General features: G+C 48.1%; 6 protein-coding genes across 6 annotated transcripts; 4 read left to right on the forward strand and 2 right to left on the reverse strand.

The window, feature by feature from the left end:
• Window positions 1-508: 508 nt before the first annotated feature.
• On the reverse strand, window positions 509-6,364 carry CkaCkLH20_09771 (uncharacterized protein; the record flags this gene model as incomplete). The annotated part of the gene is made up of 9 exons (XM_038892486.1): window positions 509-1,375; window positions 1,423-1,866; window positions 1,923-2,313; window positions 2,417-2,534; window positions 4,725-5,487; window positions 5,551-5,747; window positions 5,809-6,146; window positions 6,201-6,247; window positions 6,305-6,364. 9 exons carry the CDS (start codon window positions 6,362-6,364, stop codon window positions 509-511), a joined length of 3,225 nt encoding a protein of 1,074 aa, XP_038742369.1.
• Window positions 6,365-8,391: 2,027 nt separating this feature from the next.
• CkaCkLH20_09772 (epoxide hydrolase) lies at window positions 8,392-10,064 on the forward strand (the record flags this gene model as incomplete). Its single annotated transcript, XM_038892487.1, has 7 exons — window positions 8,392-8,609; window positions 8,667-8,815; window positions 8,873-9,145; window positions 9,207-9,215; window positions 9,293-9,651; window positions 9,702-9,914; window positions 9,984-10,064. 7 exons carry the CDS (start codon window positions 8,392-8,394, stop codon window positions 10,062-10,064), a joined length of 1,302 nt encoding a protein of 433 aa, XP_038742370.1.
• Window positions 10,065-12,594: 2,530 nt separating this feature from the next.
• CkaCkLH20_09773 (uncharacterized protein) lies at window positions 12,595-12,975 on the forward strand (the record flags this gene model as incomplete). Its single annotated transcript, XM_038892488.1, has 1 exon — window positions 12,595-12,975. One exon carries the CDS (start codon window positions 12,595-12,597, stop codon window positions 12,973-12,975), a length of 381 nt encoding a protein of 126 aa, XP_038742371.1.
• Window positions 12,976-13,792: 817 nt separating this feature from the next.
• Window positions 13,793-14,554, reverse strand: CkaCkLH20_09774 (C6 zinc finger domain protein; the record flags this gene model as incomplete). The annotated part of the gene is made up of 1 exon (XM_038892489.1): window positions 13,793-14,554. The coding sequence occupies one exon, from the start codon at window positions 14,552-14,554 to the stop codon at window positions 13,793-13,795; it is 762 nt and encodes a 253-aa protein (XP_038742372.1).
• Window positions 14,555-16,460: 1,906 nt separating this feature from the next.
• Window positions 16,461-18,296, forward strand: CkaCkLH20_09775 (uncharacterized protein; the record flags this gene model as incomplete). Its single annotated transcript, XM_038892490.1, has 1 exon — window positions 16,461-18,296. One exon carries the CDS (start codon window positions 16,461-16,463, stop codon window positions 18,294-18,296), a length of 1,836 nt encoding a protein of 611 aa, XP_038742373.1.
• Window positions 18,297-19,195: 899 nt separating this feature from the next.
• Window positions 19,196-25,660, forward strand: CkaCkLH20_09776 (peroxiredoxin 1 variant 2; the record flags this gene model as incomplete). The annotated part of the gene is made up of 3 exons (XM_038892491.1): window positions 19,196-19,302; window positions 19,409-19,845; window positions 25,101-25,660. 3 exons carry the CDS (start codon window positions 19,196-19,198, stop codon window positions 25,658-25,660), a joined length of 1,104 nt encoding a protein of 367 aa, XP_038742374.1.
• Window positions 25,661-27,525: the final 1,865 nt, after the last annotated feature.

Raw genomic sequence — 27,525 nt, forward strand, 5'->3', positions numbered from 1 at the left:
TTCTTGTTTAAGCAACTGTTTTGCTCGGTATTTGAAACCGTAACTTATGGTCTTAGTTCTGCGTGGGCTAAAAACTCAGTCCAACTCAAGCGATCACATCACTATAAGGCCCCCAAACAAGTCACGTTTTGGGGGCGCAAAGGCCTCAAGCAAGTTTTACTCGCCTATGCGCAAAGAAGGTCCCAATTCGATGGCTCTCTGCTATCATTTATAGCCTGGATGCATAAACAGATGCTTTGGATCTCCTGAGATGGTTATTCTGACTCTTCCCATAGGTTGGATTGGAGATGAGAGCTCAGCACCACGCGGGAGAAAACTAGTCTCCGTGTCATATAAATGAATTACAACTAATATACATCAAGGCTTTCAAGAAAGGTATCGTTTTCCTGTGTCTAATGACACATACTTTCGCATTTAAAATTAGGCGCCTCTTGTTTACGAAACCCAAACTTCTAATTTCAGCTCCCCGAGCGAATGATCTTGGTCAAGTCTCAATTGGACAACCACATCAGCTCTTGTGGCCAACATTGACTTCGGACGGCAAGCTCTCGAAATCACTCAGCCCCGTCAAATTTCTCCTCAACGTCTTCGCGCTCAGATATTTGGTGTATCTATCAATGGCAAGAATGACCAGAAAGATTGCAGCGACAGTGGGCAAAGTGGCTGCACTCTTCAGGTATTGGAAGATGAACTGATCTGACGCAGCGCCAGCCGCCAATCCGACGGCTAAAAGTGATGCCAGTCCCCTGCTGGCGACTGCCGCCTTATCGAAGATGTTGAGGGGGCGATCCTTATGTCGCGTGATGACAATGAATACGGCGAAGAAGGCGACGACAAAGAGAAAGGATGCCCAGTAGTATACGTAAACTGTGGTGAAGGCCGGTTCTGCGATTTCGCCGGGATCTTCCTCGCCCGACGAGCTAAGCCCGTTGTACGATTCAAACAGCACACCGATGACTCGCTGCGTCAACCTTTTGTACGGAGACGGTAAGAAGAGGTCATCACCGCCGGTGGTGTTTGCCAAGGAGCAAATCCCAGTCATGTTTCCGAGGTTGTAAATCTCTTGGTAGACGAAAGGAACCAAGTCGCGAACCTCAAGATTGTTGGGCATCTTCAGGCCCTGAAATGACGTGATTGTCGAGTTGGTGAGGGCCTCGCCGTCTTGGTTCAAGGAGATGCAGGCTTTCCGGAGATCTGTGAAGAACCCGCCAAATTCACTCATGACTTGCCACGCAAGTGCAATTTGTTGAGAGCCTTCAACGACACCGATCATGCCGAGATGGAAGGGAAAGTGGAGAACAGCCCAGATCTGTTGGCGGACTGTCCCGAACTTGCATTCGGGAGGGTTGTCGAAATAAAGCATCCAGCAGAACATCTTTGCAATGTTAGTCAGGCAATAAGACAAGTCACGAGATAACGTACCAGGATGAAAACGATGCAACCAACAACAAGGCAAGCGTCGAGTCTTAGGCCTGTTTCGCCCATCAGATTGCCAACGGTCTTGGTGGCACCGATTGCTCCTTCACCAATGATGACGAGGGTGAAAAGACCCATGCGCTCCGTCAGATGGGTGTGCTTGAAGCTGAGGTTCCGCCAGACGGATGAAATGCCGAGAGTGATCGCGGCCTCAATAGCCAGAATGATGTACCAAACATAGTAAATACCAAGACCGTTACCCGATTCCGGGGAAAACGCGGGGGTCATGGAGTAAAAGGCTCCGCCTGAGAAAATGAAGAGTGTGATGGTCAGAGCAAGAGGCCAAGTTAAGGCTTTGGTCTTCTTCTTGACAAAGTGTAAAGCGACAGAGTATTGTGCGACTAGCAACAGTCGAGTTGCAAACAAAATATTGCAGAGAAGTTTGAAGCTCTACTCGATGGTCAGCAGCTAGTATTGGCAATGACGGCACGCTCACTGAGACTTACATCATTGTTGTGCTCCTTCGTCCCGGGACTGAACGACGACCCAACCAGTGCGAAGCCCACGAACAGCAAGAACTGAATAATCTTGCACATACGTTCGTAGCCTGAGTCGACAGAGAAGCGGACATCATGCAGCGTGATCTGAAACCAGGTGAACCAGATAATTCCAAAGAAGCCAAGATATGCCGCTAAACTGCTGAGGTTGGTAATGCTGTGTGTCTGCGTAAATGTCTCGAGGTTTGCAACGAAGAATAGGTCGGAGAATAGCTCGATTGTGTTGGCATTGTGGCGGACGAAAAGCTTGACCTCGCCCGTGTCTTCATCGGAGGATATCACCGGGGTTTCGATCCAAGTCAACGGCGTGATCTTTTCTTCCTGAAGGTAGTCCAGGCCCCTGCAAATACGTTAGACTGCTGCACGTAGATATCCAATGGGAATGGTGCAAAGAGAGCCCAAGTCGCAAAATGGTGGTAAATGTTAGCCAACACAGGACGCACCAGCTGGCTTCCGAGCTGTCAGAATCGACCCGGCGGACCTGGGTACTTGGAAGCTTCGCCATCACGTTGTGGCATCTGCAGTTTTCGAAAGACGCCAAATTTGTTTGTTGTTCGTTGACTGGATGTTTCTTGCGAGTCCGAACAAGAACATGAAGAGGGCAAGAAACGCCATTGATTATCAGTTGGGTCGATGGAGACACAAGGGTATGCCCCGGCGTCCGTGTATCATCCTGGCGCTCGGCGCCCGAGTCATCTTCGATTGTCTCTTCTTCGTATTTTCCATGTTACTGCTGACTTTCTTTGGTGTAGAGGTACGAGAAACGGCTGTCCTCTACGTTTAGCCTTTCTTGACACCGCACTAATAAAGGGGGCCCCGCAATGTCGCCGACAGGTCGCTCTCGGTCTCGGTCTCGCCCGCGGAGCCGGGGTCTCAGGCTTGGGAAGCCGTAGCTGCCGTGTCCGAAAGACCGCATCCTTTAAAGAACCTCAACGAGAACGTCTGTTGGAAAAGTGTCCATCATTGATCCAAGTTCCCATTTCGATGTCTTCAATATCCCACCTGCATCACCAACTCACAATACACATGTACTCCGATCTAACAGATCCCATGGCGTTCATGACTTCGGTTGGTTAAAAGTATTTCATCCTACGACTACGAAACGATCCAGTCGTGTCTCTTAGAGTTCTCAAATGTCCTCGACCAATTCTTAAGGCTCCACAGACCCTCGTGTATGCCTCGAGCTGAAGGCCTAGAATATTATTCTTGAAGTTGTGCCGGCGTGATATTACAATTCCATTGTGGTGTCAATTTTTAGTCCTATTTATGCAGTCGGAATGTAAGTGTAACGGTATCGTTCCGTGTGGTTAGGCCGAATGCGCTAATTAAGCATCCGTTCGTTCCTTACTTTCCCCACCGTGTTGTCGCATAGTGCCCTCGAGACGGTGAGATCTCATTAGTGTTGGGAATCAGCTAGCCCAAGGCGTAAGATATAATTACTTATATATTACCTTTCCTATATTAGCGCTATTATTTAATAATAAGGATTAATTTAAGCCTAATTATACTTAATATATCTAAAACTACTAACTTTATATCTAATATATCTAGATCCTAACTAATACCTCTATATATTATCCTATTATTATTAAGATATTAAATAGGCTAAACTCTATATTATTATATAGCTTATTATATTATAATATACTAAAAATTAATAATAGTTTATACTTTATTCTAATTATTATTTAAGCTATAAATAAGTTTAAATATTACTATAATATTATATAACTTATATATTATTACTAAATTATCTATTTCTTTAAAAAGATAGTATTTATTATAATATTTTTATTAATATAATATATAAAAAGAATATTATTAATATAGTTTAAATAAAAGGGGATATTATTTTTAAAAGTATTAAAGGATTAAAGAGGGTTAAAGCTTAAGATTATATTAAAAATAATAATAATAAAAGCTAATATAAAATAAGAGATATAAAATAATATTTTAAGTAGATAAATAAAAGGATAAAGTTTATAATATAATCTTAATAAAAGGGATAATCTCTTATAGATTAATATCCCTTATTAAGGTTTTACCCCCTCTAACCTTAAGTAAAGCTATTTAGTATATTACTATATATATTATAAAGCTTATTAAGATAGAGTTTTATTCTTTTAGAATATTAAATATTAAATATATATTTATTAGGTATAATAAGATAATATTAATAGCTAGATTATAAGGGTAGCTATATTATATTATATAGCGTATTATATTTATAAGATATAATTATAACGCCTTAGTTATCTATATATAATTTAGTATTAAGCTAAGAGATAGCTATAAGCTCCTATTGAACCCTCTATATGGATGGAAACTAAATGTGTTGCTAAAGGCTTTCCTGCTGGCGGATTTAAGGCACGGGTCCAATGTCGTTTCCAATTGGGACAGGAGCACCACTCGCCTCCGACATAGCTAACCCGTGGCATGAACATAAACGAGTGTCTTCACAGGAGATGTGTAGATTACTTGGAAGACGTCAAATGGACAAGGATTTTACCATATCAATGCTTATGATGCACATGTCTTAAACTGGGGAAAGGTGAAGATGTCTCTCAATTATCTAACATCGACAGTCTTCTGTGAAGGTTACAGGGAGGCTCGTGCGAACCATAAAGGACAAGTCGTCAAAGAAGAAGCTCCAATCGTCCAAGTGTTCATCTGTTCCTCATACATCAAAGAAACGAGTGGAAACAATCAAGATTTAGAGTCTAAACCCTCCAGTTCGATGCTGGAACATACCCTCGGGATCGACAGCCGCGCGCACTGTTTCTGCCAACTGCCTCTTCTCAGGTCTCAACCTCCCCCAGTAGTCTTGTCTGAAGTATCCATCGTTCATGAACAATGGTCTGTAGATATCCGGCAGTGTGCCTTCTTGAATGAAGCCGTCCACACGAGACTTCATGCCGGAGTACAAGTCCACCATAGTAGTATCAATGGTGGCGTCGTCGATGGAGAAGAGATACGAGTAGTCGAACTCAAAGATGATCCGGTCAGCACTGTCGTCCAAATCCAAGAGATCACCGCCCTTATCACGAGCGATGCGAGGAAGTGACTTGGGTATGGGCTGAAGAGCCATCGACGCGATCAACCCAGCGACACCAGCCCTTTTGGCTGACGTATTGTACCAGTGATCGTAGTACGACCGCATGACTTTCGCACCGGCAGCAGCTGGAGGTAGCGGTGTGGTCTCCGTGGCTATGGTGTAGATACTGCCCTTCAAGACGAAAAAGTCGTTGGACTTGAGGAAGTCGCTGTAAGATCTTGTCTTGCAATTGTTGATGGTTGGTCCAACTTTCAAGAACGCGTCGAAGACACCGGCAGGGGGTTCCGGACCGTCATAGAAGAGGAAGAAGATCCAGATGTCGACCAGGTTGATCGCAGTGAGCTCCGAGGTGGCGATGATAGCCGCCTTGGGATCTGTGTAGTTCTCGGTAAAGTTACGAACGGCTGCAAGTAACTCGTCCGTTTTTTCGGCGCCGAAAACCAAGTTGCCACCCCAGATCTATCAATTCAGTTAGATTAACACATCCGGAACGCGTGAGCTTGGAGCTCTCAGGGTCCGTACCTGGCCGATGGGATGTGCCTGAAGGACGTATTTCGTGACTACACCAAAAGCATTCCCCCCTCCCTTGATCGCAGCGAAGAGATCCTGGTTGGAGTTGTTGGAAGCGGTGGCAATGGTTCCATTGGCGAGAACGATCTCGACCTCCAACACATTGTTCGCTGCCCACCCGTACTGGGTGCTGAGGAAACTGAGTCCACCTAATTTGACCCCTTGGGTTAGTTTGTGCGGTTCCATGTGGTTCCAAGTACAAAACTTTACCTCCCAGCAGATAACCACCTACACCCACATTCCCGATGCGACCGCCCACGACAGTGACTCCAGTTCCCTCGAGGGCCTCGTGCACCTCTTCCCACTTGTTCCCCGGCCCTACTTGGACAGTACTACTCGCCTTGTTGTAGAGGACCGTTTTCAGTCCCTTGGTCGAGATCAAAGGACCGTCCTGGATGCTGGAGTAGTACTTATTTGGGTTGTGCCCTCCTGACTTGACGGCAAACGTCTCATGGTTCTTCTGCAGAACTTTGATGATTGACGAAACCTCTTCCGCGCTCTTGGGAACAAGTATGCAGCTCGGCTTGAGGTTGCCACAAGCAGTTGACCTATGTTTCGTTGACATGATATTGCTGAGACTGCGGGTCGAACTCAACACGTACCAGTAATTCTGTTGCTCGCTGGTGTATTCCAACTGGATTTGCTGGTGCTGTTCAATATTTGTACCTGCGGAGAGGTCCTTACATGTCGCAGACTCCGAACGCACCAGGCCTAACAGGCCAAGCGTCATCCACACGAGAGCACTCCGTGATGTGTACCCAAACATGGCTTGCGTCGCTCCTGGGGGTGCTTTCCGCTTGAGATGGGTAAGACTCTGATGCCTAGGAGGCTAGTTGTTGAAGTAGGGGCATTAAGTATTAAGTTTAAATCGCGCAGCCAAGTCCGCTGTCTCGTAAATCGTCGATGATCCCCTTGAGCTTAAAGAGCCAAGTCGCAGTCGGGCAACGGCCAAACGTATCTAACATATTCCTTGCTCGGCTTAAGTCTGGGGCGTCACACCCCTTTTCAAGAAATGACGGCTGTCATAAGAAACAAGGTTCGGATTTGCAAGGTTGAGACGGTGTATTGCTGTGGAGCTTACTGGTAGTATTTCGCATCTTCGGTTGTCTCATTCGTAAATTCGTTATCATCGGACGTTCGGGTGCTTGAATCATTCAAGACCAGGGATGTTTATTGGGATAACCTTATCATTTTCAGCTCGGCTCCGAACCGAATGGCGGCAGACTTGCCACGACCTCACCCCCACCACGGTCAACAGCTTTCATGCAGCCAAGTTGAAACTAGCGAATGCTCAACACCACCGGTGGGATGTGAATTTGCAAAAGTCTGCATCGCATGCTCTCAGATGAGGCGACTAAGAGTGTGAGACTAGCTGCGTTGATGCCGTCAAAAAAGAAACCTTGGAAAATCATATTTACTCAATGTCCTATGAACTAGTGGCCCCCACCAAAATGCACCTGTTTACATTATTGCTCCTGCTGGGCCCACCAGCAGACTGTATTTTTCGGTCGTGTAATCCAGGCGAATTGCCGTTTCTGTCAAATAATGTGACAATAGACCAGGTTGAAGCATCAACTTCTTGCTTGATCCACCTGCGAGAATGATCACGTTGTCGCCCACGTCGCGGTGAAGTTTTCCTTCCAGGTTCATGTAGAAAGTTAAACTTCCGGCGATCCCTCATTTCGACATGTGAGGCAGACACATAATGAGACGCACTTGACATTCGAACCAAGTACGCCATGTACAGACATAGAACTCTAGCAGTCTTGCTGCAATTTGATATTGCTCCCCTTAACAGCGTTAGGGGGCAATAGGTTATTCTTCTAGCAATCAGCCTGCTTTTCCCTTTTCGAAGCAGAATGTTGTAAGGGCCCTTAGAAGATCTTTACCTCGGCCGCTACCTCAAATGATTTGAATGCCGGTCCGGCATCCCGGTGCTTTGGGTCGGGAAATTATGGGTCGTTATCGCGGCCCGATCACCGCACACTAACTTAAAGTTCATTGGTGCAGAGGCTCTTGCTTGTACGGCATCTATGAAGACGGTCAAGATCGTTTCCTTGGGTAGTTGTAGCCTCGGCGGCCGACACGGAAAGATATTGCTAGCCAGGATTCTACAAGGTTCTATCTCAAACTTCTTGAGGACTCGAGGATCTTTAGTAGAATAGGGAATGAGAGCAAGACAGCTAAATAACTCTTTTAAGTAGCTTCAATGAAATAGGTAGCAACGTCAGAACATTTATCGTGTTAGCTGCATCTAGAGAGAACACAGATGTAGTAAGGAACCAACGTTTTATAGATTTATTCTTTAAATAGCAAAGGGCTTCTCAAATCTTAGAAAGTGTGGTGTAAAGAAGAAGGCATTTACAGAACTGCTCAAGTGGTACCAGGACCACCAGAAGCATTGCAGGCAAATAGTATTAGATTATGTTTTTTATATTCATACAGAGAGTAGAATTAAGTACGACCTTGTATGAAGGGATAGAAGAGGTAACGGACGATACCCATTCTTAGGTTCAGATATAACGGTCTTTTAATATCGTTATTAGGTGTAGCAATTCTCAAGAGACCATTATTATTCATACAAGTTCATGGACACCAAGACCATTCATTGGCTGCCACTACGTCATACTTCTTATTACGTCAGTGCCCACTCCACGCCCTTCTCATTGACATCTATGTACCCAAGCGGCTGTTCACCAGCTACAAAGTCGCAAACATCCTGCGCATGCCAAACCAAATTGTCACCAAATTTGCTTTATCTACTTTGCAGCTGATCTTCTGTACAACAGCACGATGTATGGTTATGCACAACTACCACACGAAGCTTCCGTGAAAGTATCGCCTTTCCATGTGGCAGTTTCCCGGGACGAGCTACAAGATTTCCACGATCTCATCCGCCTCAGCAAGCTCGGGCCACGAACGTACGAGAACTCATCAGCGAACGGAAGATACGGTGTCACGTACGAATGGATGTCTGAGGCGAAAGCTTACTGGGAGAGCCGTTTCGACTGGTGAGGGGTCGCCATGCGGGATTTAAGATCCGCCAAGCTGACTTCATCGCACCAAAGGTCCGCTGTTGAAGACCGTATCAACGAGCACCCCAACTTCAAGGCAAACATACTTGATGACGATGGAAGTGCATATGCGATTCACTTCACTGGTCTTTTTTCCCAGAGGAAGGACGCAATTCCACTAATGTGCATCCACGGATGGCCTGGTAACCTCGGCAATAGGTTTGATTAGTCGAATGAAGATTGCATCTAACGACTAGCAGGGAGCTTCCTCGAATTTACTGGCATTCTGTCCAGATTGAAGCAGAACTACAGCCCGCAAGACCTTCCGTATCATATTGTCATCCCCTCGCTACCAGGCTATGCTTTCTCAGACTCCCCGCCTTTGGACAAGAACTGGACATTGCAAGACTCGGGGCGACTGCTTCACAAGCTCATGGTTGGACTTGGTTTCGGTGACGGGTACGCGTTGCAAGGTGGCGACATTGGGAGTTACACAGCAAGAATTATGGCTGCAACGTATGACTCCTGCAAAGGTTTGGACTACCTACGAGTTTTACCCGCATTTAAAGAAGCTTGACTGACTGGTTGCAACAGTGCTGCATCGTAAGACATTTCTGCCCACCCTAGATTTGCCTGTTCTAGCTGTGAGGACACTGCAGATATTGACTATTGACACTTAGTGAACTTTTGTGTTATGACTTGCCCTGCCGAGTTGGAAAACTCAGCCTTGGAGGAATACGAGCGTGAAGGCCTCAAACGAGCTGACAGGTTTGGGAAGCTCGGGACCGCGTATGCCGTGGAACATGCCACTCGAACAGCTACTATTGGCTTTGTTTTGTCCTCAAGTCCTCTGGCATTACTGGCTTGGTACGTCGAACTGGCACATGCCGCCAAGGCTCTTATTGACACGATGGCTAGGATTGGTGAGAAGTTCCTGGCCTGGACTGATCAGTCACCGTCTATGGATGAGATTCTGTCTTCCGTGACTCTGTACTGGCTGACGCAGACCTTTCCTCGGGCAATTTACCCCTACCGACAGGTGAGTCGCAGCGAATCAGTAGTGAGTCTTAGGAAACTCATAAATATCAGGAAATCATTGATGAGCCTTTCGGACCAATCATCGATGCGAAATGTCGCAAGGCTCTGCAAGAAGGGCCTCGAAAATACATGGTTCATCCCGATCCCAAGTTCTACTGTCACCAGCCCATGGGGTACTCGTACTTTCCGTGTGAGATAGCGCCTGTGCCGAAGTCATGGGCGGCAACTACAGGAAATTTGGTTTGGTTCAACCGCCATGACAAGGTACGCTGAGCACACATACCACGTCACGTCGCCTCAGTTTTAAGGATGAGATAAGTTAACTAAGACCAGGGCGGCCATTTTGCAGCACTGGAGCAACCAGAAGCTCTACTGAGTGATATCGAGGAGTTCTTGAAGCAAGCCTGGCGCTGACGACGCTGTTAACTGCCGGGGAATGAACGAATCCCACATTTGGCATCGAGAGGGCATTGGAGTTGAAGTAGATGAACGGGAGGGCCGGACGGACATGGTTTCTAGGGTTATACCGATCCTTCTGGAGAGCACATGAAGTTCCTAGTTTCTACCAAGAGCTTGACAGATTTGGAATACCGTTTCGTGATTAAGCCATTCAAGATGTGTTTTGCCATCCCCCGCCTGCGAATGCATACCGCAGAATCTTTGCTGAATGTCAACCCAGGCATTTGACTTCAACCCGCCAAATTGAGTCGCGATCCGTACACTACATGGAAATCGGGCTGGCGGGCTAGGATCTCGATCAAATAACGACAGTCATGGGGCCGACTTGATGACATCCGGGTATGGATCACGTGCGCGAGTTATGGTTGACATTTCAGCATGGTCTTCATTAGATCGCCTGACAGGCCAATGGGATGGCGTCTGCTGTCATGACGAAAATGGATCACCACGTGGAATACCATCAGGACATAGATTGAAATAGAAGAGGCAATGGCTTGAGCAAACACCATCGCAGAGGCTGTGTGACGGCAAACCATCAATGTCGGTTAAACCAAGTTTCCCCCGCACGGGACACTTGGACGGCGAGGGCTAGGGTCCGCCGATGGCGAGTGAGCAGACGATGTAACGACGAAATGCGAAGATTCAGGGGGTGGTTCGCCGTGGTGGCGGCGGAGGCGGAGGCAATACGGACACGAGGTATCCATAATGATACTCTGGAACAGGATTGTTAACGAATGCGTGTGGATCTGGATGACAGCGACGGGGGGATGGACGATGCATATCTAATAACTTCTGCATTCTGGGCAAACTGTGCCGCTGGGTTCAGCAGACTGGAGATGTCGTGGAGCATTCCAGGCCAGATCGAAGCAAAGGATGTGCGTCTCGGCTATGGGGTTTTCCGGCGAGTCTCATTGGTGGTGAGAATTGACTTGCAACGGGCCGAGACGGCTAAGCCACAGAAGAAACGTCAAAGATGTTTTATTAAGTGTCGCGCCTCAGAACTAGACACCCCACTTATTGTGCTGACAGTTGAAGATACGGATAAACAAACGGGGACGAGACGTTGGCAGCCAGCTTATGCAATTATATGCCGTCTTATGCAATAAGAACACAACAAACTCAAAGAGGATCAGTCTCCGGAGGAAAGAGTAGGAAGAAGCAGCTGCGTCCGGGGCAAGCAGCAGAGCACATGGTTGAGCAGGGAAGCTGTCCAATGCTGTTGGTTAAATTTCCGTGATAAGTGGGGTCATGATAGGGGCAGGTGGACACGGGTGGAGAGTAACGGCATGCTATTGCTAAAAGGGGAAAGGATAGGCAGGGACTTGACAAGGAAGGAACGAGGCATGAACCAGTCCATCGGAGGACCGTCCTTCTATCCTGGAATTTTTGCTGCAACTTCCAGCCAATGACAGACGATTTCGTTAGTGATCTTGTCTAGCGAGCCAATAAACGGCTGTGATTTCAGTCCAGAACCGGTGGAAGGGGGGAAAAACTGGAAATGCTTGGAGCTCCTGCAGCTGCACCTACGAATTGAACTGAACGTTGGTGCAGGTGAGAGTCAAGTTGAGTCGCATCGCTTCCTTCCTTCATCCATTTCCAATTGAGAGCGAGCCGCCAAACTACAACCATACCAACCAACCAACAAAGTCCGCTGGCCGAGCATCTTTTCCTTCCTCCCGCCTTCATTGCGTCCATCTTCACCACCACGCCCAAATACTCCCACTTCCCTTGTCATTCATTACTCTCTAGGGCCAAGCCGCTGTCAACCAACCACCCACCCGTCCCGATTCATCAGTCGTCTCGTCTCGCCTCGTCTCGTCTCGATATCACGCAAATCAAATCACCCTACCCTCGCTCGACACCACCCGCCCCAACGGTTCCAGTCCGGTCCAGCCCCGTCCGGTCCAGCCATTCGCTCTCTTCAGTACAACCCTCAAAGCCTTGAAGCCTGGCGTTTTGACTTCCTCATTCCATCCTCCGCGCACCGCCTCGAGCTACAGACATACACCTAGTCCGAGTCACAGCCAACTTTGCTACCCGCCGTCAATCATCGTCAGCTGAGAGCACCGAGCACCGAGCGCATACCCCAATTATTTCCCGACACACGAAATCAAAACGCAAACGACCTGGGAAAGGGGGAAGAGACCTTGACCCAGCTACTTCGGATTCGTCAGAGACATCTGTGTCACAACCTGGTGACACTCATTCCGCCCATTCCTGCTGCCGCGACAAGCTTTCATCTCAACAATTCGCCTTCCTCCCGCGCCTTACATTACCTCTTGCGTCTGCCACACGGCCACAGACATCACCCATTTACTGTCGTCCGTACACGAAGCGCCTCCGCCATACCGCTTTTACCATTGTCCAATTGAGTTTGACCGCTTCCGCCGTCAATCGTACCTTTCCACCGCACGAACCAAACCGAGGCACCCAGTCATACCCGAGCCCCAAACCATCGTTGCCATTGCGACATCATTCGTTCAAAATGGCCCCCGGTATCATTGAGCGCATCCAACAAAAGATTGAGCTCTTCCGTCTGGAGCAGCGCTACACCCGCCGTCGCCATCGCCGATCTACCTTTATGTCCAACGCCGTCTACGTCGATGGCGAGTACGTCTACCAGACCCCCAATTCCACCGGTTCCTCCTCGACCGGTAGCACCAGCAGCAAGGAGACATCCTCCGGCGTCAACGCCCTTCACCACGCAGAGCCACTTTCTCCTACCGTGGCCCCCGCGCAGACTGAGCCCAGCAAGAAGAGATTGAGCCGTTTCGCCTCCATGCCCGGCTTTGGATCATCAAGCAAGCAGAGCCCGACTCAGGACTGGCGGACAAGTAATGTCACTGTCGACGAGGTCCGACGGTAGGAGGGTTTGGCCAAGGACTGAAGACTATCGAATAAAGGAAGAACTAGGTGGACGATACTACGGTCGGGATAGCGACTTTATGACGGCGACACGAGAAACCTCGGGGCTAGCCTTCGAGGTGCGACGAAGCACTGCCACAGAGCAAGCGGCATGTTACTCTTTATGACTCCCTCAGGTCACGTCTCCTACAGCGTTGCATTTGCAACTGCATTGGTGGTGTTTTTTTTTTTGTCCTTCTGTTGTGGTCGGCAAGACCAGTGCGCGCGGCGTCGCGCGTCTGCACCCGCCACCTGCAGAATCACAGAATTTTGTTGAGCGATGCCGCGTGCCGACATTGACACTGGATGGTCTGGACACACTAAACTGACTTGTAATTTCGACTCTTGCTCGGGATACCCTCGGCATGCCGGCGTTCAGTACGCACGTTTTCTCATGTACATATCCATCGACTATATGACTACTCCTACCAACTCTCGTCCGATTTCCCCTTGTCACGGTGATTGCTAACTTGACTTCGCAAGCGTATGACTGGCAACCTAGGAACTGCTTTGGAGACTGCGAACGCTGAAGCTGTTCCGTGTTACAGACTTTTGGAGCCGTGTCGGCAAGGATTGGCGCCGATTTGCTGGGCCATACGACAAGGCGCAAAACAATTGGACGATCGTCGGACGCACCATTGACGTCTACTTGGCAGTTTGATCGAACGTTTCCCCCATCTTGAGACCTGTTGAGACCCCTACGGTGTGAGCGGTCCAAAGCTTCTACAGTTTCTTTGGTCTGTTTTTGGGCTAGCCTTGGTATCTTGGATCTCAACTGTTCACATCAAGAACAAGGGTGCCCCATCGAACAGTTCGTCCCATGATCTGGGCTCAAGGCCGTTCCTCTGTGACTGTCGTAATTTCTCGACCAGACGAGCACCATCAATGATGCTGACAGTGCCAAGTTCCTCGCCAACGGACTGCATACCAGAGCACAGAAAGCCCGCTCCCTCGTCGTCGTGATGGACAAGCGCAGCTTGAATGCCGCCAACAACCATCGGCCATATGACGAACTTGTGCAGTAGCCCCGCGCTGGTCGCTGGAGATTCGAAGGGTCTGTGGCCTTCTTGGCATCGGCGCTGGACTCTTTGTGAAAATAGCAGGCGGATGGAAGACATAAGGGCATCGTATGCGGCTGTCTCCCTCCCGACCAGGTATTGCCTAGGTCCCTGAGAGAAAGCAGCCAACCTCGCCGGAGTGCCGTGCAAGCCCGCCAAACTATTGACGGCGTATAACACAGTGGCATTGAGGAAGGCCATCATCATAGCCTTCCATGCCGCCTTGGTCTCTGGATCCTCACTCAAATGCCCAGGCGATAGCCAGACGTTCGCATTTGTCGCGACCTCGCTGGCCCAACTATCTGGCGTAGCCTCTTCAAGGAGGCTAAGCACGGCAGACAAACCCTCCATACGGGTTTTGGTCGATGGCTCAAGCGTATCCTGCGCTCGCAAGGTGTTGATCTGATTCAATGTCTTTGCCAGATCGTTTGGCATGAGCGTCCACGGGTTGAGGATGTCAACCGCGTTCGCGTCAAAGATCATCGCATATGAGGCATGGCGAGTTATGACGGTTCTAGCCGTCAGAGGTGTCAGCCGATGAGTCGACATTCCAAAAATATCAACGATGGCAACTTGCTGCAACACTCGGCAGAGCTCCCGGTTCTGTTTGGCTAGAACTTCGACACCACCTTGAGCTGCTATTAAACCCCAAGCCCCATGAATGTGCGTTTGCCAGGGCGCATATGCTGAGTATTGGATCTGACAGAAGATCAGTATGACGACGAATGGAACATGAAAGGAGAGAGTCAACCTGAGAAGACAACATCAGCATGATGCCAAGGAGAAGACCTGGCCCGGCCTCGGCGATAATAACATTGGCTCGATGCTTATTGAGCTCGTCACTCAATGCCCGTATCGCAGCAGCCTGAGAAGCGAAGTGGACGCTTTCAAAGTCGCCCGTGGCAATCAGCACAGAGAGGTCTGAGCCATCAGACGATGGTTTTACATTCGCACAAGAACGAACCGTCGCGCGGCCGCTGTCACTTCCATCGCGAGCCAAACCAGCTAATCTCGCTGTCTCGCCGCTCACGAACTTGTGTAAGGCAGAAATTGATATGTACGATTTTCTGACGTACTCCGCCAACTCGCCGACCTCACTCGGTGAGATTTGGTACGGGCTTCGCTGTGTCGCATATGGCACCAAATCGGGCGCAACGTGTAGATTATCTGAAGATGTCAGCTCACATGTTCGGTACGGCCAACTTGCAAACACACAATACTCAATGGCGTCGGCGGTAATCCTCAGTTCGAGTTCGGAGCCGACAGTCCTGGGCGATCGACACACGATGCCCATGACGTACGCCGAAGCTGGTCTCTCACGGGCTCCATTCTCTCGGATGCGAAAAATACCCTTGTCTGTTAGAACCATCGGGTTCCTCCATGCGACTGGTCTCTTCTCCCCGTAGCCGGGACACTCAGCGTCGGCGGCGCCGCATTTCCGGCACGCAGGCTGTGACGAGTCACACCGGAGCCGCTTTTTACGGCACCGCCAGCACTGGGGACCGAGACTCATATTGGAGAGTCGTTTCTCCAATCCTATGCATGCGGCAGTGCGAGGACGGAATCGCACGCAAACTTAGAAATATGGTTGGGCTGGTTGGTTTCTTTTACCCAGAGCCACACTTCCGCTCTGCGGTGGAGGATGAGGATGAGACCTCTCACCCCTCTAAAGTTATTCGGCAATTGAGACGCAACACGGCGATGTCGGCCACCGATGGTCGGGTGCAGGGTATATCAGCTGCCGCTTCCGGAAGCTCTTTCGCCTATCCTTTCAGTCAGAGAAATCACTGAGGTTGGGTAACATTTCACCGAACCAACTGGAGCGCTAGCTTTTGCAGATACGGTATGATTGGGTTTTCATGGGGGATCAAATACTACAGCAGCAGATAAGGTAATGCTGAAAGGAGAGAAGTCTGATTGTGACGACTCGAACACCGACGCTATTTCCCGCCAGTCCACGTGGAGAACCCGGCCTGATTCCCCGCTAAAATGTCTTGGCCAGGAAATCTTCCCGATCTAGCCTAGCGTGACGAGATCCATCTGTCGAGATAGCTTCAATCGTTGTGGGCCCATTGGACAACGCTGCGGTGTTTTCTTGTTCTGTTCGACTGACTTGACAGGAATCCTGCGCATTGCAATGTTCAGCGAAAGGGCCACTATACCAAGGGTCGAATCACTTACCGCGATGACAATGAATGGAGTCGGCAGAGATTACAAGGGCGTGTTGATACTGAAGTAAGGCGTGCATTTGAGTTGCTGATGAGCAGCTGTAGCTACGATCATCTATAAAAGGCACCTTCGCTCTCAAGATACTCATTCATTCGGCAAGCAGCCAGACCTTCTTTTGGCCAAGCTCATTGAACAACACCTCCCGCCAGTCTTCTCAGAAATGCATCTTTCAGTCAAGTCAGCGGCTGCTGCCTTGGTCAGCCTTCATCTCGGAGTTACCCTCAGCCAGCAAACTCGACCTATCATCCTCGCTGACACGAATCGTGACGGCATCGTCAACGAGGCGGATGCCACGGATAAGGCTTTTTGGACTCCGGCTCGCGGCGCCATCTTCTTGCCCAATGTTGGAGACTCCCTTCATCGATGTGCCAACAAGGATCTTCAGGGCAACCCTTTGAGCAATCAAGAACTTGTGTCCTGTCATGACGCGTCCGGCCATCTGCTTCTTGAGCCGGGCTTGATCGCTCCCCTTGAGACTTTGCCGATTGAAGTCTCAGAGGATGCTTTTGCGTATATTTACGCTACTCCTGAGACGGCGGCTGACCGAGTCCGGCTTTTCGTTAACGATTTCCCCTCTCTCTCCAACGATACTTCATCTTGGCGATTCATCGACCCTGAGTTCATATTCAACTCGACTCAGCTCAGATCCGGTATCGCCCTGGGAATCGATGGGCGAGAGTTCGTGAAGAACTCTTCCAAATGGGACGGCAAGGTGAAGGTCCACTTCGACCTGTACAGCAACAGCACCATCATGTCGGATGCCGTCGAGCTGAAGGTTGCCCCGGTTCTCACTCACCATCATCTTCAACGGGTGGAGACGCTCGTCAGCACTGCGGCCAACGACTCTGACCCCGTACAGCTCGAGTTCCTTCGACAACTTGACGAAGGACGCAAGGCTGCAGGACTTGAGAACCCCATGTACCTCTTCAACCAGAGCAGCGATATCTGGGCTCAGGATTTCATCGAGCCCGCTTACGCAAGCATGCCTGGCCCCAATGGCCCTGTCTCGATTCGGATCATGCTGCGATCCGCTCAGTCAACTCGTACGGGCGGTCGTCAGATCTTTGAGCAACTGCGTGGCAAGGGGGTTGGCGGTTTCCAGCCTGAAGGAGGTCGTCGAGGGTTCGGTCATCTGGAGATCAACTCTTTCGGAAACCTCGAGACCATTCCCCCCTACACTTCCAAAAGCGGCATCAAGTATCCCGTTGGCAGGATCATACAAGGAAAGCACTTCGAGAAGATGCCCGCAGAGTCTATGTCAGCCTTCCTCCAAGGCCAGGAGTTGCAGAAGCCCCTCCTCTTGGAGACTGGCTGGCTTCTCATTGGCCACGTGGACGAGTTTGTGCAGTTCGTTCCATCCAACGACACAGGACTTGGTTTTACTATTAGCATCGCTGATACCACCTCTGCTCTCGAGACCTTGCGGAACGCTTCTGCTGCAGGACACGGCGGTGTCCGCGCAATTTCGTTTAACGGCAGTTTGGATACCGCATTCTCTGTTTCGGAAGAAGAGCTGGCGACGACCATTGACCAACTCCTCGCCAATGAAACATTCCACCAGGTCAACGCCTACGCCCAAAGGCACATCAACGCCAATCTCGAGACTATGCTTTCAGAGATCCCCTTGGCCCGCGAACACGTCATTCGCGTCCCGGTTCTCTTCAAGACACTCGGAATGGGAGGTGGATTCAGCCGTTCGAATGACGGACTACCGTCGCACACTGACGAGGTGATGAGGAATGAGTTCCTCGTGGCTAGTTTCAGCCCAGCTGCCATCAACGGTATCGTGCTGGGAAAGCACTACCTGAGCCCGAAGCCTTGGGGTCCCATCGTTAACGGTCAGGACTTGTTTGAGGAGAAGGTAAAGGAGGCGTACGCGAGGGCCGGTATGGATGTTGGGTTTGTGGACGACTTTCTGAGCCATCATGTTGGGCTTGGTGAGATTCATTGTGGAAGTAATACACTCAGAGAGAAGGATGTCAAGTGGTGGGAGTGAGTTCGGGGAAGTAGTCAGGTGACCGCAAGAAGTTGACGCGGGTTGACGCTAGCTTAAAGCTAGATAGCTTGTCAACATGCTGTCTTAATGGTTCCTTCACATTGCCTTGCCTCTTTATGGGGCAGTTTTGTGATCTTGATGTTCTCTGAGCTTGTGATTGCTCTGCGTTCCTCGGAGAACCCTCGAATTAAGTCCAAAGTAAAGAGCATCCCCATCATCACGGAAGTAATTTGCAAAAGGAGTACATTCGAAGTATCGATATGATTGCATGAGTCCATGAACCCCGGTCTGATGCTCCTGAACGACGATCTCCTGCGTAGTCGAACAAACGGGCTACCGGACCGGCGGCGGCGATACGATTTCTGCCTTCCTGGCTGCCGCTTACTCCGCATCCTCCGTCACCGTCTTCCGAGACGCGCTCGCTGGGTCCCAAGCATGAAGATGGATCGAGCGCCACGGCGAACCAAATGAGCCTGTATCCATCAAGGGACCTAACCAAGCCTGCGCGCACTCGCACAATTTTGCACCGGTGTGCCATAACGTACTCCGAAGAGAGTCAATCCAGTTCTCACAGTTCGGTTTCCTGTAAAAGGAGCAAAAGCAGCCGGCCAGGATGAAGGCAAGTTAACCAACGCGATTAGGAAGCGATGCATTGAGTCTGGGGGTCACGTTGTGGATGCGTCGCGCGATTGCGGATACCGAGACAGATATATGGAGCATGAAGCAATCTGTGGATACCTTACGCAACGATAACGGTCGCATAGGCAACAGATAGGGGAGACCGCTGTCGCATAGACTGAGAATTTTCCTCCCCTGACGCCGTTGAAGCTTTCTTTCATGATCATCTCCTCTCTACATCCTCCAACTCACCATTTCACATCGCATTTCCAAACGCAACAATGTCTTCTGCCTTCGTCCAACGCCCTGCTCCCGAGTTCAAGGCTACCACCCTTTTCCCCGGTGGCGAGTTCAAGGACATTTCCCTGTCTGACTACCTCGGCCAATGGTGAGAAGCTGTCCCTTTCTTCTTTTTCCCCAATTCCGCCCGCACCGTCCAATTGGATACTTGCCCATACGTATTAAAGACGTTGTAAGCTAATATGAAAACTAAGGGTTGTCCTCCTTTTCTATCCCCTCGATTTCACCTTCGTCTGCCCAACCGAGATTATCCAGTACAACGATGCCCTCCCCCGCTTCCGCGCCATCAACACGACCGTCCTCGGCGTCTCGACCGACTCTCACTTCTCCCACCTCGCCTGGACGGAGCGCCCTCGCAAGCAAGGCGGTCTCGGCGATGACCTCCAGCTGCCATTGGTCGCTGACAAGTCCCATAAGATCTCGCGCAGCTATGGCGTGCTGATCGAAGATGAGGGCGTCGCTCTGCGCGGGCTTTTCATCATCGATCCCAAGGGCATCCTGCGCCAGATCACCGTCAACGACCTCCCGGTTGGCCGCAATGTTGAGGAGACAATTCGTCTTGTAGAGGCTTTCCAGTTTACTGACGAGCACGGTGAAGTCTGTCCTGCTGGCTGGCAGAACGGCAGCAAGAGTATGAAGGCTGACCCTAAGGGCAGCTTAGAATACTTTGCTGCTCAAGGAGAGAATAGTAATACAAATGGAAACGGTATTAAGAGGGCACGTGTAGAGTAGGTATAGTACGCGTGGGAGACAGAATTATACTCTACTTAAGATAGTATATTAAATAGATTCTAGCTTAAAGGGGAAAAAATAAGAAGTAGGCAGCTAGATATATTAAAGATTAGAGAAGATAAGAGCCTTATTAGGTTAAATAATACTATATATAACCTTTATTATATAACTTCTAGCTCTACTAGCTAGCGCTATATAATATTATATATATATCTTCTCTATTTTAAATATATATATATATATATATTCTTATTATTTTATATATTTTCTATTAAGTTTAACTTAGCTAGACTATAGTATTTAATAGCTTTAATACTCTTTAAGTTATTTTTATTTTTTCTAAACTATAAAATTACTCTTAGCTTAAAAAGAAATTAAGCTTTTATTAATTAGCTATAACTCTATTTAAAAGTATTATTATAGTTTAATAATACTAAATAGAATACTCTATATAATATATAGATATATTTTATGTATAAATATATTTTACTAGCTATTATAAAGAGCTTTTATTAGTTAATTAAATATATTAATAATAAATAGTAAATATAAATACTAATAAATAGATTTAATTAATATATAAGTTTTCTCTATAGTAGCGGGCGCGAACGGCCCCAGTAGGGTGGGGTTAGGGCTAGGAAAAAGAGGTTTGGGCTAGGAAAAGGAGGTTTGGGCGGCTAGGAAGGAAAAGGAGGTTTAGTATTAGGAATAAGCTAGGTTATAAAGTTATAGTTATAGATATTATTTTATTTACTTTAGGTATCTATAGTAGAAAGGAATATAGGGGTAGATAAGTAGGTAGATAGGTAGGTAGATTAAAAAGCTTTATTTAGAATAGAAAAGCCCCTAGGGGCTTATTAATCCTTAAGTCTATTATATTATTAAATATTAAGTAAGCCCTAGGGGGCTTTTAGATTATAGTTATTAGAGAGCTTATCCTAGGACTTATTATGAAGTGATTTATAAAGAAGCCCTAGGGGGCTTTTAGATTATAGTTATTAAGCTTATCCTAGGACTTATTATAAAGTAATTTATAAAGAAGCCCTAGGGGGCTTTTAGATTATAGTTATTAAGCCTATCCTAGGACTTATTATGAAGTAATTTATAAAGAAGCCCTAGGGGGCTTTTAGATTATAGTTATTAAGCCTATCCTAGGACTTATTATAAAGTGATTTATAAAGAAGCCCTAGGGGGCTTTTAGATTATAGTTATTAAGCCTATCCTAGGACTTATTATAAAGTGATTTATAAAGAAGCCCTAGGGGGCTTTTAGATTGCAGTTATTAGAGAGCTTATCCTAGGACTTATAAATAATTAGATAACTAATATAGCCTCTATAATCTCTTGCTTATAAAAATGTGACTATTAATAGCTCTACTAGTTATAGGAGATAGAAAAGAAGTAATCTATATAGAACGCGTGCACAGTAGTAGATTAAATAGACCTTACTTATAGAAAGAATTATATAAAGAGATATAGAGAGTGAAAATGAAGCTTAAGCGGCTAGCCTTAGCAGGAACAGTACCTATAAGTAGCTTGGAGATGTGTCTCAAATGCGCCAGTTTGAAGCCTGCCCCTCTATAGAGTATATAAAGTGGTTTATAGTTTATTAAGGCCGTTCAGTATTAGAAACCACATAAGAGATTCTTCTTGTCCGTTCTAACTCCAGCTTATTACTATATAGCGTGTTTGTAGGGGCTGAGTGTTTAGCTGGGCTAGTGGTGAGGGATTAAATGTGGATGAGAAAGAGAGAGGTAAATAGGTGGGAGGATAAAAGGATATATCTAGGCATCCAGCCAGCTACCTACTAATATATCTGGGTTATAAGACTTCTTTGTCTTATTATATAAGATTCTCTACTTATATAAGATCTATTATTATCTTAAATCCCTCTAATAATTAGCATAACTTAAATAAGAAGCTGGATATATTCCTATATAACGTAGAAAGTATATATAGAACTACTATTATCTTATTAGCGTGGTTATATATACTAATAGTATAGAGAGATAAACGCCTTATGCATATTATAGTAAGAGAGAATAATTTAGGGGTATTATTTATTAGAACTTCTATTTTAAGAAGACTTTTAATGTTATAATAAACTTCCCTAATAAATTGATAGTAGTATAAACCTAATATTGGTATTAGCCTAGGAACTCTTAGTCTTATTACGTCACTCCTAGTATAACTATAAATAGAATAAAGGCGTAATAAAGACGCTAGAGAGTGAAAATGAGCTATACTACCTAAAAATAATCAGCATAGATAATAAGTATAAGAAGATAAGGTGGGAACTAGACTGGAAGGGAGCATAGCAAGAACCCTAGGTATTATTCACAGGCGATTCTAGTAAAATCGGCTATATAAATAGCGGAAGGTGGTCCGGGCGTTAGAGCAGAATTAGTTAGACTTAGGATAGAGCTATAATTAGGTAGTATTTAACCCTAAGTAGAGACTTAGGCTTAGGGTTATATTAGGCTAATCTATAGAAAAGGGGTAATTTAGTAATAAAAGATAAGAAAAAAGATAATCTATAGCTTATTTACTATTATAAGATTATAAGTAGTATTAACTAACTATAAATAGCTTTATTAAGATTAATAAGGAGTATTAAATACTTATTTATTATAAATATAAGGCAGCTATTTAGCCTAGCGGCAGCATTAAGTCATACTTCCACTATAAGCATTAGTTGAAAGGAGAGGTTCTTAGAGATATTAAGGACTGCTATAGCAGGATGGACTTGGCTGATCTAAAGGTTAATGCTCTCCCTATAGATAGCAGCTTAGCTATTAAATAGCTTAATGTTTTATAGGGTTATAGTTGCTCTATATGCTGATATCTTATAACAGTAAGAGATAACATTATACGCTATTAGAGGGAGGCTTAGTATGTAGCTGGACCGCTTAAATTAATAAAGGTGTAATTATAGATGTGGATGCGCGGGAAATATGCTTGATACTAGATTGTCTGTAGCAATAAGGCTGAGGCGTGGCCAGACTTAGTAAATAAGTTAGAGAAGGATGCTATAGAGCTAATAGTGGCCTAGTGTATGGCTGAGCTGGATGCTGAGGATGCTAAGCGACTTTAAAGAGGGGATCTAAAAGAAGATATAGACTGGGACTCGTTATAGGTAAAGAGGGTGTAGTAGGTTAATTACTTTGGGTCTTAAGATCTACTAGATATATTTAAAGTAGCTAAGTGGATATGGGTAAAGAGCACTATAGTGGGATGAGGCTGGGAGCAAGATAAAGATGGCGCGTAAGAACGGCTGATATTGCTACGTCTTAGGGAGAGCTTTGATTGCGAGGTGGAACGGTGTAGCTAGCGATTGGACGGCGTGCCAACTGAGACGCTCTAATGGCTTGCTAGTATCGTTAGTACTACTCCTAGCGGGATGCTGTTTGGTCTAAAGGGTAAGGAGGCATTAATAGCTAAATACTAGACCATTAGATATTAATATTTAGGCTTCTACTAGTAAGCGTACTATATTAGAAGGGATAAGGCGTTAGAGCGATAGGCTATCTGCTTTATAGATAAATAGTGGAGCTTACTATGCAATATAGTAGATGAGCTGGAGAGGAGCAGTATTGTAAGTAGCTATAACTATAGCTATAACAACTAGGATAGTGAGGATGGGGCTAATAACGACGTAGGGGATGAGGGTATGTATTCCCGGAAGGACAATAACACGCTTAACTGGGCCGTCTTCTTGTTTATGGTGGCTTTAATTAAGATGTAGGTGGGCGGGTATATCTATTTAAACTTGCTGCTCTGCTTCTATATGGCGTTAGGGATCCAGTCCTATCCGCTTAGGTATACTAAGCTATACTTATATATAGGGATGCTAGCCGCCATTTTGTGGTGGTCCTAGCTCTTCTTCTTAGAGGCCGCGTTCAAGGACCAGCCCTAGGTATTATTCGCAGGCGATTCTAGTAAAATCGGCCATACAAATGGCGGAAGGTGGTCTGGGCGTTGGAGCAGAATTGGTTGGACTTGGGATGGAGCTGTGATTGGGTGGTGTTTAACCCCAAGTGGAGACTCAGGCTTAGGGTTACATTAGGCTAATCTATAGAAAAGGGGTAATTCAGTAGTAAAAGATAAGAAGAAAGATAATCTATAGCTTATTTACTATTATAAGATTGTGAGTAGTATTAACTAACTATAAATAGCTTTATTGAGATTAATGAGGAGCATTAAATGCTTATTTGTTACAAATGCAAGGCAGCTGTTTAGCCTAGCGGCAGCATTGAGTCACACTTCCGCCACAAGCATCAGTTGAAAGGAGAGGTTCTCAGAGATATTAAGGACTGCTATAGCAGGATGGACTTGGCCGATCCAAAGGTTGATGCTCTCCCCATAGATGGCAGCTTAGCCATCAAACAGCTTAATGTTTTATAGGGTTATAGTTGCTCTATATGCCGATATCTCACAACAGCAAGAGACAACATCACACGCCATTAGAGGGAGGCTCAGCATACAGCCGGACCGCTCAAATCAACAAAGGTGCAATTGCAGACGTGGATGCGCGGGAAATATACTCGATACTGGATCGTCCGCAGCAACGAGGCTGAGGTGTGGCCAGACTTGGCAAACAAGTCAGAGAAGGATGCCATGGAGCTGATGGTGGCCCAGTGTACGGCTGAGCTGGATGCCGAGGATGCCGAGCGACTTCGAAGAGGGGATCTAAAAGAAGATATGGACTGGGACTCGTTGTGGGTGAAGAGGGTGCGGTGGGTCAATCACTTTGGGTCTCGAGATCTACTGGACATATTCGAAGTAGCTGAGTGGATACGGGTGAAGAGCACCACGGCGGGACGAGGCCGGGAGCAAGACGAAGATGGCGCGCAAGAACGGCTGATATTGCTGCGTCTTGGGGAGAGCTTTGATTGCGAGGTGGAACGGTGCAGCTGGCGATTGGATAGCGTGCCAACTGAGACGCTCTAATGGCTTGCTAGTATTGTTAGCACTACTCCCAGCGGGATGCCGTTCGGTCTGAAGGGCAAGGAGGCATCAATAGCTAAATACTAGACCGTTAGATATTAATATTTGGGCTTTTGCTGGCGAGCGTACCATATTGGAAGGGATGAGGCGTTGGAGCGATGGGCTATCCGCTTTACAGATGAATAGTGGAGCTTGCTATGCGATGTAGCAGATGAGCTGGAGAGGAGCAGCATCGCGAGCAGCCACAACCACGGCTGTAACGACCAGGACAGCGAGGACGGGGCTGACGACGACGCAGGGGACGAGGGTATGTATTCCCGGAAGGACAACGACACGCTCAACCGGGCCGTCTTCTTGTTCATGGTGGCTTCAATCAAGACGCAGGTGGGCGGGCATATCTATTCAAACTCGCTGCTCTGCTTCTGTGCGGCGTTAGGGATCCGGTCCCATCCGCTCGGGTATACCGAGCCGCACTTATACACGGGGATGCTGGCCGCCATTTTGTGGTGGTCCCGGCTCTTCTTCTTAGAGGCCGCGTTCGAGGACCAGCCCCGGGATCAGGACGAGGTCGGGATCAAAGCAGTGATCGCGTTCCGGGATCAACATGCCGTTTGGATGTGTGTAGGCGCGCATATGGTCGTCAGCACCATCATCGGATGGATGGCGCTGGGGAAAGGGTGGCGAATGCGGATGGGTGGGCAGCCGTCGGTGCGTTGGGCTGAGGACGGCGAGTCGCTATTCCACAACGGCGAGCGCATCATGGTTTAGGAGTTCACGTGGGCGCTCCGGAACCAGGTCGTCGAAGCACAGAAGCTGCTCGATTCACTATTCGCGGGGGATTGGGAGAGGTATAAGACGCTGGTTAAGCTAGGGCGGATCGTTGACAGTATGGTGCGGCTTGGGGCCGGATAGTTGTTTGCGACAAACGCGAAGAACAGCTGGCTGGAGCCCGGACTGGCGGTCGTGATGAGGCAGTTGGGGATATCAATATGGGACCTGAGGAAGTAACGGCTTAGGCGAGAGGGGGTCTGGCAGTGGCTCTGACGGCTGAGGATGTTTCGGGAGGTGCTCATGGTGCTCGTCCACGCATGGGGCGGACTACCCGGACGAGGGCCCGAGGTGGCGACGTTGTGGCACTGCGACTCGTGGCAGCTCATCCGCAATATCTTCGTTCTCAATGGGCAGGTGATGATGGTGACGGACTGAGATAAGATGAAGGCGATCTGGGATAACTTGCGTAAGGTGGCGCGGTTCGTTCCGGAGGTGATTGGGCAGATGGTGATAGCTTATATTGCGTGGCTGATCCCGGCGGAACGGGCACTCCGGCGCAAGGGCGAACTGGCCGAACCGCGCGGGGAGCAGTTGGAGTTCATATGGCGAGACGGCAGCTTGGCGGTGTGGGATACAGAACGACTCAGCTGGAAGCTGGCGCGGGTGTTGTAGGCCACGACGGGCGTGAGGCTGGGCGTGGGACGATACCGGGTCGTAGCGATCGAGATGGGTTAGCGAATCCGGGGGCTCGTGTTATAATAGATGGAGAGCCGGTTAGACGACAACGACGGGGACGATGATGATGTCGAGGTCGATCCCGTCACTAGAGAGCCGGTGCACTGTGGGGGAAGCTGGAATATCGTATGGGATTTGGCGTCAACACACAGGAGCTGGGTCGCGCGACAGCACTATGCCGTACACATCGGGTTCCCGGGAAAACTACAGCCGGAGATGATTGCCACATTTAAGGAGATCAGCCGGCTATGGCATCAGTTTTTGGGAGGGGAGGCAGTTGGGGACGGCAAGCGGAGACGGGCAGGTGAAGCGGTAGAGCCCGGGACAGTAGTAGGGTTAGGGTTGAACAGCCCAAAGCGGACCCGGGGCCAGATAGTGTTGGAGACGGCGGAGGAGGCACTGGCGGCCGGCTTGTGCAAGCTGCTCGGGCCCAGAGCGAGATAGCGCAGCAGCAAGCAGGCTGAGAGCATACGGGCGATCATAGCATTATAAGGCAACCAGTCACTTATCAGCATATTACCAACAGGGGCGGGCAAGAGCATACTATTCATACTGCTAGCAGTTATGCCGAATATAGGAACTAACATTATAGTGGTTCCATTTGTAGCGCTGATGGAGGATTTGGTCACGCGCGCAGTGGGCATAGGAGTCAACTGCATCCGTTTCCAATCGTCGCTGCACGCCGGGCGAGAAGGGTTACCGCGGGCAGCCCGGTTGGTGGTTGTTAGCGCAGATACCGTCACTGCCGGGGAGTTCTCCACTTATGCCAACGGGCTTCTATGTGCCGGCTTGCTGCAACGGATATTCATTGACGAGTGCCATACCGTCGTTACAGACGTCGGGTACCGAGCGCAGCTGGGAGAGCTCCGGAGCTTGCATCGCTATCGCTGCCCGCTGATACTATTGACGGCGACGATGCCGGAGGTGCTCGAGGACTGGTTCCGGGAGCAGATGTTAGTGGAGGCAGCACGGACGGTGCGGGACCGGACGACGAAGGTCAATTGTCGGTAGGGTTAGGGTTAGGGTTAGGGTTAGGGTTAGGGTTAGGGTTAGGGTTAGGGTTAGGGTTAGGGTTAGGGTTAGGGTTAGGGTTAGGGTTAGGGTTAGGGTTAGGGTTAGGGTTAGGG

Source organism: Colletotrichum karsti (genome assembly GCF_011947395.1).
Source record: "Colletotrichum karsti strain CkLH20 chromosome Unknown Scaffold35, whole genome shotgun sequence".
NCBI classification, from domain to species: Eukaryota; Fungi; Ascomycota; class Sordariomycetes; order Glomerellales; family Glomerellaceae; genus Colletotrichum; species Colletotrichum karsti.